This window comes from Ptychodera flava, chromosome 14 (assembly GCF_041260155.1).
Source record: "Ptychodera flava strain L36383 chromosome 14, AS_Pfla_20210202, whole genome shotgun sequence".
In the NCBI taxonomy this organism is placed as follows: domain Eukaryota; kingdom Metazoa; phylum Hemichordata; class Enteropneusta; family Ptychoderidae; genus Ptychodera; species Ptychodera flava.
In genome coordinates this window covers 31,219,937-31,239,551 of record NC_091941.1, presented here as the reverse complement: position 1 = coordinate 31,239,551, position 19,615 = coordinate 31,219,937, and the positions used below count along the sequence as shown (strand labels likewise).

Genomic DNA, 19,615 nt, shown 5'->3' with positions numbered 1-19,615 from the left:
AAAAGTAAACAAATAAATAAACATAACAAAATCCAAAATCAAAGAAAAATAAACAAATAAACAAGACCCCAATCAAACAAAAAACAAACAAGTAATAACTAAATAACAAATAAATTAACAAAACCCAAACAAGCAAACGAATAAATACAAAGATAAATTAATTAATTAATTAATAAATATAAGATAAAACAATAAATTGAATTGAAATAATTGGCAAACACATGCAACATATTCAAATGTGACGTCAATATCACTACCCACTGTACTCCCACAAGGGATGTGACTTCATGGCCACCCATGCCACGCATGGTTGATGATGTGGATTTTTCGTTTTATATTCATAATTTTCATGAAACTGTTCCAACCTGGAGGTATACCAGTACATCTTGTCAACTTCACTGAAAGACCATCATACTTACAGGAGAGAGTGCCTATTTGTACTTAAGCTAACACCACACTCCATGTGTCATACCTGCAGAATCTAAAGGAGCTGTTACAGCCAGAAATGTGGTCCTTGACAAAATGATGGACAGCTACTACTTGAAAGCCTTGGAAGGCTTTGTCATGGTCTTGACTCAAGAAGGGGATATGGCATACCTGTCAGAGAATGTGTCCAAATACCTTGGCTTAACCCAGGTAATCAGTGTTGCTCATTGCTATGTACAGTGAATTTTAATCACATCACCCAAATTATTTGTGTGTATGCGTATATATTCTCTCTATGTCTGGCTTGGCAGTGCTGCAATGCAAGGTGCATACCGTCACACTTGTGTTTTCCCAGAATGCAAAAGCAAAGCAATTGACCAAGTGGACGAAATAAACACCTACTGTTGATGGACAGGAAGGAAAACACGTCAACAAAACACTTAAACAGGGATTAAAAGGATGCAATTTACCGTAGTCAGTAATTTCAGCATTGGTGAATGATTTTAGGATTATCATAAAGTACCATTCATGACACCAAATATTTAACTGTTCAGGGTGCTTCAGTTCATGAAATGAACTTAGCATATGATGAAGGCCATCAGTGATATGCATGCATTCTGGCTGTTCACAATATGAAACTTATGTTCAGGTAGACTAGTGTGTAACCACATTTATATTAAGAAGAGATGTGTAGCCAACTTATACTTTTTAAATAAATCACAACTTCCCCCTGCAGGTTGACATGGCTGGTCATAGCATATATGACTACACCCATCCATGTGACCATGAAGAAATTCGAGAGCAGCTGTCCGATAAGCCTGGATTACAAATTAAGGCTAGAAAAGAGAAAGATGAATGCTCTTTCTTGGTCCGCATGAAGTGTACCCTGACACCAAAAGGACGCAATGTAAATCTAAAGTCAGCTACATACAAGGTATGTTTAAAAAGTAACTGTAGTTTATGAAGGAGACTTCATCCACTGAGGTCTTCTTGAAGTACTCATGAAGTAGTTCAACAGCTGTCCTCAATCCATGTGACTTAGCCCACCCAAGAATCACTTTTCTCTTAATCCCTGGCTTTGCACTTATCGGGGAACAGAGACCTGGATATTAAAAGTGATCAGCTGCTAACTTGTTGGAGTATTGAATCATCAGTGTAATGGGCCATGATGTTAGTTGAAAATACTCATGCCTAAGTTCCTACATTGGGGTAGTGATGCAGGCATTCATGATTTACACTGTGTCATACACCAAACATATTAAAATTCAAACATTGGGTCTTTTGTACTGCATTCTGTAACAAATTGATCTGTGGTATCTAATCTTCCAAACTGTAAACATTGTACACATGACAAATACGTCATATTTACACCTCAGTATTATGCATCATTATCATTTATAGAGTACGTGGTTGATTTTAGGATGAAATCTTATATTTTAGCTTGACATGCAAACATACCTCAAAATTATGCAACTTTATCAAGTAATAGATGAACTTTTATCAATGATAAAAGTTCATCTTTCACGTGAGCCAAACTCTCTTGTGCTATTTAAGAAAAGTTGACACACAAATCATAAATGTAATGCAGTAGAGTAATCAGTTTTCATCAGCCACGGTTCAAATTAAGTGTAAAACTAGCGTGTAGAATCTATGGCAACAGAAAAAATGTTATCTTGTAGGCATTTGCTAGGTCAATTCTTGAAGTAACTTCTGATATTGCACTTTGTTTGTTCTGTAGGGTCACTGTTTGCCCTACTTCATGCCCTGACCTTTTATAAGGTTCATGTTCCATCTTTTAAGTCGGCTGTAAAAGGGGGTGTTTGTATGTGACCCATTTCTGTTTCTGTCCTGACTGGACAAAGTCCAGTATCAATTAGTCTTGTCTATTTTAAGGGCGATACCAGCAAACTTTTTTTTTGCACATAGTCACATTATCCAGCAATCTCTCTGCTTTAGAAATAGTCTGATATGGTTATAACAGATGCCTATGATAAATTTGAAGACAGATGGGCGCCAGGTAGCAGATCAGATACACTGGTTCACAAAATTGGCATTTTCAAGTTACAAAAATAAAGATAGCTGCCTCGTGATGATTGAAAATGTTCAAATGCCTCATTGCAAAGTGTAATATGGCATATTGTATGAACTTTTCTCACGCTCCCAAAGAGTTGTGATAGTATCCCAAGCAAATGCCATAAGTATAAACTGAATGTCAAACCTGAATATCTCTTCACTGTCAGCTGACAAAGTTTTTGAAAACACAACAGTGAAGAAGAAGGATTGTTTCCAGTCACAGTACCCGATAGAGGTTAAAAATGTAAAGTTCTGCTAATATACTGCTTGAGGACTTGAAAATGCTGTAGTTATTGGAGGGCAGTTTCTAATACTAGCTCCCATAACGTGAATTTGTATTCAGGGTCTTTGTACCAAGCTGTCAGGTACAGGTTGAATCAAGGCTATATTAAAGCTGATAATTGTGTTTCAGGAAAGTATGTCATGCCACCACGTACCCTGCACAACCCCATTCTCAATAGTATCTGGAGTAAGACCCCATTCTCAACAGTACGCCGAGATTTATTTGGCAGTTACTGAAATAGTAAAGCCCCCCTGACTGGGTCGATATCCCACATGGCATATCAAGTGTGAAGGGCAGATCGCCAAGTAGTACAGTTGACAAAGTCATGTTAGTTAATCAACCCTGGATCTGACACATGGCTTCATTAATGTCATTCTGATACTCCCATGATGGCTTGTTATGCAGCGTAACTATTGTCCAAAAGTTTGATGTACATCTGTTTTATGCTCATCCAGGCTGGGGTCATTCTCTGTACCAAGATAGAATTCCATTTATAGTTATGTTGCTACTTTGTTAAACACATCACAATAACACGAGGTGCCCTTTAGGCTTTTTGGACTTCAACTTCAAATGCTTTGTTTGTGAATACTTTGATGAATTGCAGTCGTAATAAGGCGACATTCATTGATTGCGTATCATGGCTTTGGTAGATTTGCTTGCTGTTTTGATGTAAAATTGTTAGTTGTTCATTTTGATTGTCTTGCTTGCCTTTTTGAAGTTAGAACACTAAAATAGTCTATATTCAGTTTAATAGTCTGTATTGTTACAGAAAAGAGTATGTAGAGCAAATTTCATTTGTCAATACATGACATATTGAAAAAATCCTTTTATTTTCTTTTTACATGTATCTGATTATTTGTGTCTCCATCTAAGTGAGACTGCATGACTTTTCTCAACATAATTCATGGGATTTTTACTGCTTGTTTGCTTTGTTACTGTCTAGTTAGAGCAACTGGTCAGTGTTGCTGTCAACTCAACTCAACTCAACTTTAATAACCCTCCAAGTATTCAATTGAAATGTAAGCATGTCCTACGATATCAATAAAGAAATGGAATTTTAATTTAGATATGTGCTAGAGTAGCAGGTATTCTGGTGAATTTCATATCAACAGGTTTCCAGTGTACATGTTTCTATCTCAGACTCTACGTGTGTGTATTGTGAGGCCTTGAGTTTGTACTTTTATCAACTGCATGGCTGTACAAAACGAATGAGTTCAATATGTTTTCTGGCGCCACTGCAGCAAACTGAAAAAATATTTTGCAGCTGTTCAATGCAGTGAAAACCGTACTTATTTTCCTATTTATATGAGATGAATCTGGCTAGTCAAAGACAGCAACATTGTTGAAAAGATGCAACTGTGCCTAGTTGGGTATAGATTTAGTGTGAAGCATAGACATGTAAGAAATTGAACTGGTGAATTTTACAAGCACAAGCAATGAAAAGATACAAAAAAAATGCTGGCATATAAGTATAAAGACCAAAATAGCATGAGTCATTTAAGGCTGTTGGCCATATGTTCGTGAGTGCATTGACATGTCCATTATACAGTTCATAGTGATTTTCTTTGATGGGCTATCTTTTTTTGGTGCAGTATTGTTTGGTCTCAGCACTTAGTTCGCAGTTTACAGTTTACAGTGATGCAGTTTTAAGTTTAAAGAAATGGACAAACAGTTTACATCTGAAAGGAAACAGTTTTATGCGGTCACTGTGGTTACTTCGAAAATAAAATACACCATATTCCAAAGCGCTCACAGTTATAGTGTGGAAATTTGTTCCCATGTACACCCTAATTTGCTATTTGCAATGACTTTCTAGCAGATCAGTTTATAGGTGATATTTAATGTTTGCAAGCATACAGTTTAAAAAGATTTTCATAAATCTGTATTCCTGTACACACTGACTCAGAGCATTTATGTCTTTAATAACCCTTTGAGTGCCAAAGTCAATTGAAGTTGCGTTTATAAAATATAAACCAGTCAATTTTTTTTCCAATCTTCCCAAAATGTTGATCAGAAACTGTAGCAGATGAAAAGTGATGTCCATTTGGTCCAAAATTATCAAAAAAATTACAGAAAAAAGCAATAAAAATTTGTAAGAAGTTGCATTTAAGATTTGATGGGGAAAAATTACAGCACTCAAAGAGTTATTATGTCAGAAGAATGTAAAGAGGTAACATGAGATAGTGTTTGATCCACGCAATTCCATTAGAAAACTAATATTTCTATACAAGATAGTTTATAGACAGTGCCCCATGTGCATATAAGTAAACAAATGGTTTAACAGCAGAAAATGGCTGATCAACATTTGCCTCTTAGATTTACTGAAGCACAGTAAACATATCAAATAATTGTCTGCAAATCTGGATCTTCTCAGCCGTAATTTGTTTTGAGAGTTTGCCACAGATGTTTGGACGCTTCATGTTGTTGCCAGTAACAGTTGCTACAGTTTGTTGGTGAATATCAGAATGATTTGTGGCAGGTAGTTGACAAGAGTTGAAGGTCATATGACTGAACATCCACTGTTTGCTCAATTTACCCTGACACTATTTGCTAGCACTTTAATGTCCCTGTCACATTGAAAATACAGAAGAAAAAGGCACAGACTTTTGTATTGTGCTAAAATTGACCAAAACATGTGAAAAGAGCCTACAAATGATGGCATGTGTAGGTCATATCATTTTCTTTACTATAAAATTGCAAGGAAATGCTGTTGTAGTATTGCCATTCTGTGAAACTTCACAAACTATTCAAGCAGAAAAGCCATGTTGAAAAATGTGTTCAAACAATTGTGTTATCACTTGTTACCTCAAGATTAAACCGCTTTAATACTTCTGTTTTGAAAACTAGCGTGAAAATTGATGATTCAGCAGATTGTGTTTTGATGAATTTGATAAAAGATTTGTATCTTTGTTGTGTGGTCAGTAACACGTCTGTATCTGATTCAGAAATATTCAGAAGGCAACATTTTAGATATTGGTGCTGGCAAGGCAACTGGTAACATGTCAATCTTTGTCCATTCCATGCATCTTTGGCGTGTGAAGTTTGTGTTAGTGTGATATGAGCTGTATGAAAATGGCATGACGTATTTCTGTGTCATGTATGTCCAAAGATTTGATGAGTACACCAGATTTATATGAAGTGCTCTTGTGTATGCACTTCTACCAACTACATGTAAGCACTACATAAAATGACAATATTCTTGCTTTTGGCTAATCCTCTACCTTACAATTGAGTAGCCTAATGTGAAATAACACTATCATCCATCTGTTGTTTTCCACAACTTGACTTCAAATACTGATCCTGAAGTAAATTTGACAACATATTCCGTAGATCACTTTCATCACTCCGTCTCAGATGACTGGTAGTGTTCCATTGAATGCTGCCGACTTTTAATGTACAATGTTAGTACACTGTTACACTACTGTTAGGCAATGCAGCTTTTTCTGTAAGTGAAAGTGGTTGTTACATGATAATATTTTGTGTTATGTCATTTGCAGGTAATACAGTGCCGTGGCCATATGAAGACAGCGGAGTCCAGTACCTGTGTTAGTTTGATGGGTTACAGACCACCACCAATGACCTGTCTTATTCTTGTGGCAGAGCCCATCCCCCACCCTGCCAATATTGAAATACCCCTTGACAGCCAGACTTTCCTCTCAAGACACTCCATGGACATGAAATTTACATATGTTGATGACAGGTTAGTAAAGAATGCTATCAAAAGTTAATAATCACAGCTTACAGCAGTTAGTATCTTACCAACATTTTTTAATCTGATAAAGCAAACATTAAAAGCTTCACTGCTGTAAAGGCAACCCAAGGTGTTTGAAGTCAGGTTCGAAAGTGTTGCTTTATAAGTAGAATATGTAGTGGATTTACAACTGAAGAAGTTAATGATAAATCACAGAGAAAGTTCACCTATAGATTTAAAACATAAAATAATACAGAAACGGTAACTCTAGAAATTCATGAGAAAATATGATGGAACGGATCAAATCTAACAAATACACATTTGTTGAAACGTGCACAAAGAGTATTGATATTTTGAAAAATTTTTGCCAATATTCATCAGTTATGAATAGAAAAGTAATTCTGCTGATGTGCAGCTTGCTCAGATGGTTATATCTGATTGGTCGATTTTCACTATTCATGGCAACTTATATGTAAGGAGTCAATTGTGTATAATTCAATGATAATGGTAAGATTCAGCCAACCAATTGGATAACAGCTTCTGAGATGCTGCACACTAGCCCATATAATTTGTAAATGATCATAGTAAGTGTTTTCCTTGGAAAATCAATTGTAAGTACAAATATTTCTTTAAACAAATAGTCATGAAACCAACTTATAATGTAAATGCCTTGTGTATTTAATGGTGCACATGCATTTTGATCTCTTAATTATTTGTATCTTTTAGAATTCAAGATATTGTTGGGTACAAAGCAAGTGACTTAATTGGAAAATCAGCGTATGACTTCTGTCATGCCTTGGACACTGACAAAATGGAGAAGAGTTATCAAGACTGTAAGTCACTGCTACAGAGCTAGGCTTCCTATGACGCATCATCTGTGCATGAAACCTGTATCAGCATGGTTTCAGTAGTTAAACATGATGAATTAGGGATAGGACAACCCAAAGCCTCCTGTCGGCCACTTTGAAAAGTTGTCATTGTGACATCCAGTTTTCATGTATAAACCGATCAAGTAATAATTCAGTGTTTGGGCATGTGCTTAAGTCATCGACAGTTTTGACGCCTCAAGCTGCATGCCAAATCACTGTTCTTACAGATCTATCTCACAAACCACCACTTCCACATTCATCTTTCATTGTGCTGTATACCCCTGACTGAAATTTACTCTGATTGGACTGCTTAGTTTATCACTTCAAAACTCGTTGAACGTAGCCACATTTATCTTTCATGCCGTGCCATGTTTAAAATGAGACTGATTTGAACCAGTCGTAGAGTGCCCCCGCCTCACTTTTATGCCCACCTGTGGGACTAGCCATGACATGTAGCACACATTTTCATGCTGAACATATGTAATCTGTCAAATTCAATTTCCCTGGGACGAGCAATTCCACCAGGCTATGGTCAAGCTAAATTTGTTTTGCCTGGATCAGTGGATTTAATGCCTTATTAGGCTGGCAGTCTGGATTGTACTGGGTGTATGTATTGAGATGTAATACATACAATGAGATTAAAGCGGGACAGACCACCACAGACAATGACTGGTACACAGGGGCTGTTTGATTTACATCTATATATAAGTGGTCGGAGGGACCCCAAAATCCTGTTGGATTTGTGCTCAGCGTCCTGTCAAATTTCTGATTTGCAAACACACTCAATGACATGTTACAGTTTAACTCTGCTATGGCACTGAAGTTAAAGAATAAGTGAAAAATAGACATTATAGATTACTTCCGAGAGGTGCTGTATCATTGAAATATGGAAGATTTGGTTATGAAATGATGACAAAGTAACATTGTTGGCATGTGAATGATTATATGTGAATTTCTGTAACTGGATAGTTCAAATTTTATCAGTAAAGTGACATGATTTGTGTTTCATTTTTCTAGTGTACTCTAAGGGTCAGACATCAACTCGAAGGTATCGATTTCTGTCCAAGAATGGTGGCTACGTGTGGATTCAAACACAGGCCACTGTTATCTACAATAACAGAACATCCAAACCACAGTGCATTGTCAGTGTCAACTATGTCCTCAGGTAAGCTGAAAGTCCCATTTTGGTCCCTCATACAATTAACCCCTTTGCCACCAGAAGTTGGTACATCCCCATTGTTACCAATATGATGGATAGACCTACATATAATTAAATAGGGGTGAAAGGGTTACTATTCAAGTCAAAAAGGCAGCACTTGGAAAAATTCACAGAAAAAGAATATTCTTTGGTGATTATTCAGATTCTGTAGTGACACAGGAGTTCAACAGTTCACACTGTTATACTGAAGCCAGAACCCTCGTTGCGTTAAGAAAATATCATTTTTAGTGTGAGTGTCTCTCCCGGTTTATGTCAGCGTGTCACAAATAATTCTGTTTCATTCCAGCGGCATCGAAAATGAAAACCTGGTCCTGTCCACGGAGCAGAAGAAGGCCGAGCAGGCCAAGCCAAAGTTATCAACTGTGCCAGAGATGTCAAATGGGATGAAACTCAGCACAGAAGAGATATTTTCACCGTTGAGTGAGGACAGTAATGCGTGTTTCTGGACATCTACAGGAGATAAAGTCAATAGTAAGTAGCATGGCAGCTGTGCAGTGTCGTCCCCCTCCCCTGATGCATATATAATCATAAACTGATGCCTGGTAATAGTCCAGGGTAAAAACTCACATATGCAATGTTATGTTGGTTTGTCAAAAAAGTCCTGTTTTCCCGTGGGAAAACAGCAAAGGAAGTGCTGTTACAGTATTGTATTGATGAAGTAGGAGCTACCATGGTAGTTGATTTTGAAATGATGCAACTGTTGATCAGTTATGCAGGATAAGTGATAATTTATTGAGTTCAAAGATAATAATTGAAGGGTCAACGTTGTTTCCTGTGCAAGACTGAATAACTGATTACAGTAGTGAGAGGAAATTACCTCACAACAGAATCCTATTCACGTTTTATTTTGCATTCTTAGTTAGGCTGAACATTACTGATCTATCTGTTGCATTCAAGTAAGCCTAAGAAGTGATTTCAAAGATGGCATAAAAGGCTTTGGAATGTTTTCAGTTCATTTTTCGTCCCCGAACAGGGAGGTGGTTCAATATAGCAGCAGATTAGGTCAGAGCATGGCATCTTCAGCTGTTTATGTGAGAGTGTACCCTATGTCATTTAATTTGCTATGAGATTTGTTTTCCCTGAAATTGTAGGTTGGAATCCAGATCCTGATGAGTTACCATATCTTGCTCCAACTGCTGGCCCTGCCATGATACCATTGCCATTTTCCGGAGGTGAGTACAACACAAATTGTCATAATTTGTAAAATTCTCACTACCTCACTTCCCTAGCATTGACAATCTAAGCTAGTAGACAGACACTATGCCTTTGACTGATCATCTGTTTTTCCTTGCTATGGGAGGGACACTTTCTAGTTTTACAAGCAAAAGCATAAGAGCATAAGAGAGAATTTGTCACAGAGCAAAAACCCACTTGTGATAAATCATGGCAAACACATGTGCACAATATATTAATACCAAACTTCTGCCTATGGTGACACGTACATCTCTTCCTGTTTTTGTACACCTCACACCATATTTTCTGATGACCTTTTGACAAGCCCAGCAATACATGTAGCTTGGGACTTGAATTGCACTTAATAGGTGTGGTCATGAGAGTTATTGGCCAACAACAATTACTTGATAGTAAGATATGTTGCTCCAACCACTGTGTTTGTAGAGTAAACTCTGCAGGAAAGCGCAAAAATAATACACCTCGATACTTCATGCATCCAAAAACTATCCTAAATGTGGAAGATGGATTGCTCTGTTCCTGTAAAAATAAATACCAAACATCATTGCTATTTTTCAAAGTTCCATGAAAGGTGATGAAAATACTGTTTCGCCTTTTTAGGCCTTGACCATATAACCTATGAATACACAAAGGAAGGTTGAAAGTGATGTAATATCTGTTGTTTATACACAGTCATTTGGTCGTCAATAACTTATTCAGCTAGGGTATTTGTAAAGTACATCAGAAACAATTCAGATTTTCAAATTTGGTATTATTCTACTGACAAATAATTCATGAAAATAAAAACCTTCTTTGTGTAATTTCTTTTGCAGGCATTGACATGGATATGGACATGTATGATGAAGTACTGTTTCCAACGGACCAGTCAGTACCAAACTTCACAGGATTTGACCCATTTACATCCACCACAGTCAGCCTGACTGGCGGTGACTCCAAATCTAAGGAACAGCCAAACGATCCCAGTAAACCGCAGCAGCTGCAACAACAACTGCCACAGGCACAACGACAAGAATTACAAGCACAGAATGATGTGTTCAGCCAACACCGTGCGATCACAGCCATACCAACACCGCCTGCCAGTGTCAGCCCACATGTATGTTTTACTGTAACTCTTTCCTTTACATTAAATGGGCCTGAGCAAGCCTATGAAGCAATCACAATGGCTCAAATCATTAATATTCATAGCTGAAAAATGTAGATTTCATCATTGTAGCCACATTTAACAAATTCAGGCATGATATTGTGTGTGCCTCAGTCTGTAATTATTCATGGTACATATTTGGTAGAGATATTTTTTTTATATTGACTGGAAAATGAAAAACATCAATAAGTGATGAGGAAAGCATTGAAACACTGTCCTTAACAAGGTAATTAGCCATCAGAGTGCTCAGTGTGTGCAAGACCAAGTAAAACATACCATTGAGAAACTTCCAATATTTTTGGGGTTATAGGCAGCATCAACATGTCCAAACAGCCCAGAAGAGTATAAGAGCTATGATCCCACCGTCAATGGTGAGATGGTTGACAAAGTCTCGTCGCTGTTCACAACGTATGACCCAGTGGCTGACGATAATGTAAGTATAGTGAAGTGCAACTGTGCATGTGTACTCACTGTTATCACCAAGTGCCTCTGTTATTGCAAAGGATACCTGCCCTATAAGTAGACAGATACAAAGAGCGATGGCCATTACTTTGTGCAAAATGTTTGCTAGCATCTTGTGTTTGACAGTCTCCTTGAAACAATGACATCTCTCCTTTGTGTTGTTGTAACAGTTAGTGCTGATTAAATCATTCACTGTCAGGTTGACATCAGTTTGGCAAATTCATCGAAGTGGAGGTTAGAAGTGAATTCTCAATTTCTTGTTTGCAGAACCTGACCACTAAAGAGCTTGAAATGCGTGCACCATACATACCGATGACTGGTGGGGACTGCTCTTTATACAGTGGCAAAATAATGAATGACCCAGTGTTGAGTAGTGTGGCTTTGCCATCGCCACCCCATCCATCATGCGCGGCTGGCAGTCTACCTTCTCAACCTAGGATTGCATACAGACCCCTTGCAAAAGGCGTATCAAGTCCCACGTGAGTAGAACAAGTAATCTGTCCCACTTTTTGGACAGTTTTTCATCAACTATGCCATTTTGCTTGTTGCTAATTGCCATAAGGCTTTGCATATCAAGTGGTTCAAAATCAGCATATTGAAAAAGTTTGGGGTGTGCACTATAACATGTAGAAATGTGGCATATTGGACATGTTATGACCTGATGGCAACAGATGAACCTGGCAAGGAAAGAGACAGTGCAACACTCTCATGCTTTTCAATCTTCCAAGTATCAAAAGTTATTATTGATCATTCATATTGACATGTGAAAGTGTACGATGAAACATTTGATTCAAAGTTTTAAAATAGTCATTTTACCCTTACAAGACTGTCACAGGGTCTAATTCTGAACTCTTCCTCTCTACATCTTTTAATGACAGCATGGTTATTGGCAGTACAGCTTCAGTTTTCAGTCCATTAAAACCACCATGTAGTCAAGTGAGCTCCAAGAGCACTGAAAGCATGGCCCTAAGCACAGAGACTGCAAGTTCCAGGCCGACACTGACTCCAAGTTTGATTACAACTATACGCAAACGGAAGCTGACTCCACCGTCGTTTGCAACACAGCCACCAACCAAATCCAGCTGTTCCCAAAGTTCTCTCGGAGAGCAGCTCTTGTTTGGAATGCGTCCAGTGAAGACTGAACCAAAACCACACAGGTCACCGACAGGTATGGTAGATCAGCCACTTCCAGATATTTGCAGTTAACTGTTTCCTAAACATATTATGTCTGTACATGAAATTATCACCAACATCATGTTTCCAGAATTACATCATCATCATCATCATCATCATCTTTATTATCAGTAGTATCATCATTATCATCACACTCATTATGACCATGATCATTATCGTTTTCAGCATTACTGATTTTATTATCATCAGTGTTGTCAATATCATAAATAGGGCTACAGCAATCTAAACAATCACCATTATTTCTGTTATTGATTGGTGAATATCAATATGAAGGGATTAGCCCGAGAAGCAAAAGGCAGCCAGGGGTGTGCCATACGTACCTGGAACTAGTTGGTATTCAGCCTGTCAGCTGTTGAATTATTTGACAGTTACAAGAGCAGTGTACCTATCCTGACAGATTATGAAAGTTTATCATGCAATGCATAGAGCGATTCCCAGGGGTGATCATATAACACAACTATATGCTGAGAAATAGACCAGCTTAAAGGTCTTGAGTTCAACAAGCATGACTTTCTGATACCAGTTCAGGACTAGGTTTTTTGGCAGGAATGGCAGATACCATAGTGAACTGCTCACACTCTTTCTATCAGAGTCTGTTGAGTTGATTTCAATCAGGCTCTCCTCACAGACTGCAAATGCAATAACATGAGGTTTACATAACTAATATTGTTTACCCAGTATTGATATTTGGTCAAACTTATAATGTAAATATCCCTTTCAAGGTGGCAAGGGTTCAACCATTTCACGTGTCGCACTTACTTCACCTGATTTACAGTATCAAGCAAAAGGTTATTCATATAATAGATAAAGTAATAAATAAAGTATGAAATTGCTTCTAAATGAACTCAGATTTTCAAAGATATGTGCTTCCGGTTTGTTTAATAGTTCTTTCACAGATTATAATGTATGATCTTAAACAGAACTCCATGATGGATGTGCTAATCCTGTAATATAACAACTGTTGCTGGTAGTTAGTTGTGTTGAAGGTAATGATAATATTGATAATATATCCTCCGAGAATAATTAAAAATAATACAAGAAGTTTCTATCAGAGGGCATTTGCCTTTCCTTGAGGTAGCTAAGCAACAAGCCATACTTCTGTTGACTGTCACAGGGTCTAATTACTTTGTGCATGTCACAGAGGGAGCATGCAGATAAGGTAATCTTTCCTTCTTTTTTTTTCTTCCTGGTTTCTGTCTCAAATGCAGGATGTCAGAACCTGACGGAAACCACCATGAGTCAGAAGAAGAGTTCCCTCTTGAACTTGCTACTGAACAATGGAGGTGGCGCATTCAACGGATGCGACTCCGGTGGAAAACATAATGGGCAAAAGGTAACGAGTGATATCATTAGATGCATTCTGATGTCATATCATGTCATCATATGTTACCTACACAAAGGCAGAATGAGTGTGTGAGATAGCTGGGTTGCCAGTTGGGGACAAGATGAATATGGCATGGGGGGTAAATACTCTGTTTGCCCGGTGAATCTCCACCCCTATGGCATTTTAATGCATAAATGACCTAGCTGTCAATGATGTGAACAAAGAATGCATTTGAAAAAAAAAATTGTAGTGTACTTTATGTTGGGTAAGGAACAGTACTTTGATATATGGTTCAGTTATGGAATGTTTGCTGCGTACTGAGTACTGTCAGCATTTTGAGCTCTGCAGATAACCTGAAGATAGCCTTGTATTAAAACCAGAGATAGCAATTTGCAGAAGCTGATAATGAAATTAGTGTGTCAGGATTTACAATATGATGCAGTCTTATATTAGAAGACCATATATCATACTTGAATGGGGAAAAAAATCTTTTTGATAGCGTGTTTGCTGTTAGGTAGTTCTGCCATGACCATCAATAATTTGTGGCTTTTCTCACTTTTCCTCACTTTTAGAATGTGCTGCCAAAAAATTTTTGGAAAACTTGCAATCACAGGTACACTGAGTCATTCAAGTTAAATCAGTGTACATATTACAGCCAGCCAATCCTATATACAAGGTAACATTATAACTAACACAACCTGGTGTGCCTTTTCACACTTTAGATGCCATCACTGGGAAAGCCAGGAGGGCAGTCAACATCCCAATTGCCCGGAATGAGGATAGCACCCTTACTGGACGTGACACGCTATGATGCTGAAGTCAACGCTCCCATACAGTCAACACAGCTCCTACAAGGTGAAGACCTGCTCAGGGCTCTTGACCAGTCTGCTAACAGGGTACCTTCCCCCTCCAATGTGTGGTGACCTTGGACAGAATACACATTACACAAAATGTATTGACATTGGTAGAGGCAGCACAAGCGATGGTGAAAAAAAAAACTACAAAAATAAAAAGACAGACAATTATATACAAAGAAAATCTCATAAAAGTCTATTTGAAATATTCCACTGTATATAGGTAGATTTATTTTTGTATTTACAGATGTTGGCAGGCAGTGATGAGTTTTCATTTTGTTTTCTCTAATGGTAGATGCGTGCTGCCTTGACCTGTGTCACCCTTGCTGAGAGAGAAAAGAGATTACAATGACCTTCTGTCAGTAAAAGCAAGGCACTGTGTGGACAAAGTCTTTCTGAAACAATAGGAGTACTTTTTAAACTTTCAGGACTCTCAGAGTCAGAGCTAGTTTCCGTGGTGTATTTTTCCCAATTTATGCCTTGTTTTTTCCCCATCATGACATTTCATATGTACGTCATGGTTTGAATACATTGTAACACAGTATGTATTTGTGTCAGTGTTAACATCTAAATCTTTTATTGTTGTTTACAATGTTATTTTTGAGTAACCGAAAAACAGGGTAACGTCGCTCACTTTTAATATCATGTATCTAATGTCAAAGGTTAACGGTAAAACTTTCAGACTTTAGACTTTATCATGAATACCTGTATAAATTGGAATCTGTATTTTAGTGGATTAGTGCAGTACAGTAAAACATTAAATATCAAAATGCGCAAAAAAATAGCAAATCTGAAATACCTAAAAAGATATTAAAAAAGAAAAAAAGAAAAAAAAAACATTTACTTGGTGTAGTTTATTTGAAATCAAAATGAAATGTCAGAAAAATTTATTCTGTAAAGAAGGATATATCATGATTATTTCATAGAATAATGAGCTTCAGTAGATGTTTACTGATTGAAGTTTCATGTGCATCATTTCAGAGTGACATGGCAGAACTTTAACACTGAATGATCGTCACCCACTAGCAATGCCAGTGTATTAATGGCATATTTATTTGGTAAATGTGAACATTTGTCACTTTCAGCCAAACTTGTCCAAGATAACTTGAGTAGACATAGCAAAATAAGGGATATGGTACAACAATTTCATCATAACTATCTTCTTTATATTCAAATTTTGTCTTTTTGCCAGTGTTTCGCATTTTCATTATCTTTTCTTGAAACACTGACAAGGAAAATTGTTTCAGAAGATGGCTTTGTCTGCAGGTCCTTTGTGTGATGTGAATCTCTGTTGTTGCCATGTTTTTTACCTTGGTTTATCTTTGTTTTGTAAGAACTTTTACAGGAATGGGGAAAGTATCCAAGGTTTTACAGTAGGTTTTTACCAAAATTGTCACAATAGTGGTAATAAACATGTTGTAGTAAATCCATCTGTAAGGAGAACAAGTGTTTTGACAATGCCCAAATGATATAAATTGTAAGAAAATACACTTTCTGTATGTTGTTAGTCCAGCTTTTTGTGTTGGATAGTTAAAAGTCTCTTTTAAAGTATGTTAATAATTAAATGCTCCATTGGCATTTTATCAATATTACTGTAGTGAATTCTACGGTGACAGGAGTTGGTTCCTAGAAAGGGGAGGAGACGAGGCTTCATAGCCACTGTTCAGTTTAAACCCTTTCTCCACCATGGTTTGGCCTAAATCCATTGTTGTTAATGGTAACTCTGGACTTATATTACCGGGAAGTGGGGTGAAAAGGATAATGTGGATGGATATTGATTATTTGTCACTGAACTCAAAATAATCTCTACTTTACCTTTATGTTCATATCAACCATGTAATACTATTTATTTCTGTCATATGTTTATCTATTATTGCTTCATTACATGTTTTATTTTTGTCAGTCATTTTAATCATCATCTCAAAAAAAGCAAAACAAAATCAAGAATTAACACAATGTCAAACATTCCTCACTGAAAACCTAACTTCTTTTATGAACTGCCATTGACTCATTTCACTTGGGCACTCACTGGTATGCATTGGAAAGATGAAAAACACTGCATTAGATAACCTCTGGGCTCAAGTAAATCACTCTTTCAAGTTTTGCTTTTGCTTAAGACAAGTTGCTAAATTTCCTACCGATAACAAGACTTCATATTACATTAGAAATTTTATGACAGCAATCTAATATTTTTACATGATAATCTCAACATAACTTTGTCATTTTACTTCACGTTATGTGTGTCAATTTCATATAACACGTTGTCATAGCCATTTACTTAAATTCTCGTTGTTTCCGATCTATATTTAATCTTATTCTAGAATCACAACAGTATAATCCAATGAACAATGTTCAATTACCGTATTTCATTTGCTTTGTAAAGTACTCAATGTTTTAATTGTCAATCTAAAAGGGATGAGGTGATGTCCATCTCATCTATGATGACCCAGGGCTTATAACATAGTGTCATGCAGATATAACACATTGCCTTTTTTCCTTGAAAAATATGACACTTAAATGACTCAAAAGTTTGTTGTAAATTTGGCTCTTAGAAAGAACAATTGGAAAAAGTTTACAAATCTGTAGCCATATTAGCATTCCTTAGATAAAAAAATTCAGCATTTATATATTCTCTTTCCATATTTCTGTTATGTTTCTGTAATCATTTAGTGCTTGAATACATTTGTGCTGTGCAGCCAAAAGAAACCCAATCACTGAATCAAAGCTAAGTTGATGATACCAAGATTCAAGTTTTATAGCAGTACTGTTTTATCTCATTTGTCTACAACTCATTACGGTGATATGATATGTTAGATACTAGGTGTAGCTGACGTAGTCAGCAGTGTGTTCAGAACTGAAGCAGAAACCCCAACAATACCTTGAATAAGTTCCTTTCTTTCATTTTTAACCTTTTTTTCCCAAAGTCAAAATATCTTATCATGAGAATCAAACCATCAGCTTCATCAGATACATCAATTTCTAGGTCAGTTTATTTTCAGTTATAAATTTGTGACTATATTTGTCAATTATTTAACTTTTTTCAGTGTTTTCATCGGTCAACAATTTGTGGGAATTTTTATCAGAAATAAAACAAGTAAGATAAAAGCACTTCCTGTTTTATAGTTTACACGATGTTATGCACTCGCTAGGACAGTAATACTGAATTCAGTTTTTATGTTTTTTTAAGGAAAAATTGTTACACAGCCAATTCAAAAAAGAGAAGAAATGCCAAGGTCTGTAGACTAATTTGTGTTTTGTGATCATTTCATGAGTAGAAGTGATGATGTAAAACAACAAGAAATCATAATTTTCATACCTTAGAAGAAATAATAAGCTTATATTGGGATGAAGGAACCATGGTAATGTTTAAAAGGGATAATATTACTGTGACATCAAGTATCTTTAGCAGATGGAGAGAGCCTTGAATATGAATGATAAATTTTGTATTAGGCATGGCTTTTCTTGGCAATTTTGCGTGTTTTGCATTTGGAATTGTGTCACCAACATAACCCCAGCTTTTGGTTCTGTCTTGAACTTTGAATCTAGTTCAATACTCATATGCATGTACTGAATAAAATGTAAAATTCATGGGAGAAATTCAGATCCTTTCTTAGTGAAATAACTCTTGTTTTCTGTCTCTGTGAGACAGAAAAGATATTTTATTTTTTCTCCATTTGTGTATGGTTATAAAATTGCAGTTGTTTTGTTATGTTTTTGTTTGTTTGTTATTTGTCCTCTTCCTGCACGTAGGTTGATTAACCCACATTGTAAGAAAGTTCCACAAATATAGTGTGATTATATCTTATATTAAAAGAAATCTAAGAATTTTTATCAAAAGATTGTTTGCATCCTTGAAAAGGAACCTCTCAAATGGTAATGAAATTACCTTGTTGTGGCTAGAGCAGAGGGGATTGTACATGTCTGTGGTTGCATCTATTGGCCAAGCCATCAGCTGTGACCGCTGTGAACAAGTTGACACAATCATTGAAATATTGACAGTTTTGATGGTGCTGTTGGATAGGGGGAAAATAGCAACTCACAATATGTGTAGATATGCAAAAGAGAGAACAACTAAGTTCATGAGTGTGTACACTGAGTATTGGGGCATGATGGAAGTGGTAAGGTTTAGAAAAAAGCAAACGCTTTTTACTGCATTTTTTGATGATTTGTTGATCATAATTCTATTTTATCCAAATTCCAAGATATATTAGGAACTAGTTTTCAAAAATATGTGTTATTATCACAAAACCTGCTTAGGTACCTTGATAGGTAATCTGGTTGGTTGGTTTTTACCAGCAAAGCATGCATGTGAACGTAGATGAGAAATCATGGGTTACTCATGATTGTTATCTTTAAATAGAGTAAACCTTTTCAAGATATCTTTGCAGTTGTAATGTACTCTTGAGTATGCACCATGGCAGTTCTGTCATTGTTGTTGTACAACAATTGATTCAGTTTGAGAAATAAAGGTGACTTTGTGATGTTGTATGTAGACCACAGAGTCTGATTTTTGTCCTCTGTTGATTTATGGTGAGAGCTCTTCTCCAAGGGGAACAAATATAGGGTTGTTGACTTCCCTCCCCAAATTTCTATAGGGGCAAGTCACTGGTATACAATGTCCTTTGGAGAAATATGACATCATTTGACCTTGTCTGGACATTATCCAAACCCATCACAATGTCTCTTTCAGAATGAGAACAAGGTACTATAACAGAGATTGTGAACAAGGTAGACAATTGGTAGGGACAAATCACAATGCATTTACCCAATGCAAATTTCAGTTTTAACCAAGTAAACCTGCATGTCCTGTTACAATGATAGAAAGGGATTTTTCTCACAACGGATTCAACACTCTTATGGGAGAAATGCGTTACTCTCTGGCAAAGTG

At 36.7% G+C, this 19,615-nt stretch overlaps 1 protein-coding gene across 2 annotated transcripts in view; it reads left to right on the top strand.

The window, feature by feature from the left end:
* The window catches only part of LOC139150179 (hypoxia-inducible factor 1-alpha-like), a 46,603-nt gene extending 27,384 nt beyond the window's left edge, over positions 1–19,219 (top strand). For both annotated transcript variants that reach the window (XM_070722386.1, XM_070722388.1), the window contains exons 3-15: positions 479–636; positions 1,163–1,360; positions 6,280–6,482; positions 7,200–7,306; positions 8,360–8,507; positions 8,848–9,032; positions 9,653–9,733; positions 10,565–10,845; positions 11,204–11,326; positions 11,623–11,834; positions 12,234–12,523; positions 13,758–13,882; positions 14,596–19,219. In XM_070722386.1, the coding sequence (XP_070578487.1) occupies positions 479–636; positions 1,163–1,360; positions 6,280–6,482; positions 7,200–7,306; positions 8,360–8,507; positions 8,848–9,032; positions 9,653–9,733; positions 10,565–10,845; positions 11,204–11,326; positions 11,623–11,834; positions 12,234–12,523; positions 13,758–13,882; positions 14,596–14,796 (2,312 nt within the window). In that variant the 3' untranslated portion in view covers positions 14,797–19,219. The remainder of the gene's footprint in view (positions 1–478; positions 637–1,162; positions 1,361–6,279; positions 6,483–7,199; positions 7,307–8,359; positions 8,508–8,847; positions 9,033–9,652; positions 9,734–10,564; positions 10,846–11,203; positions 11,327–11,622; positions 11,835–12,233; positions 12,524–13,757; positions 13,883–14,595) is intronic.
* Positions 19,220–19,615: the final 396 nt, after the last annotated feature.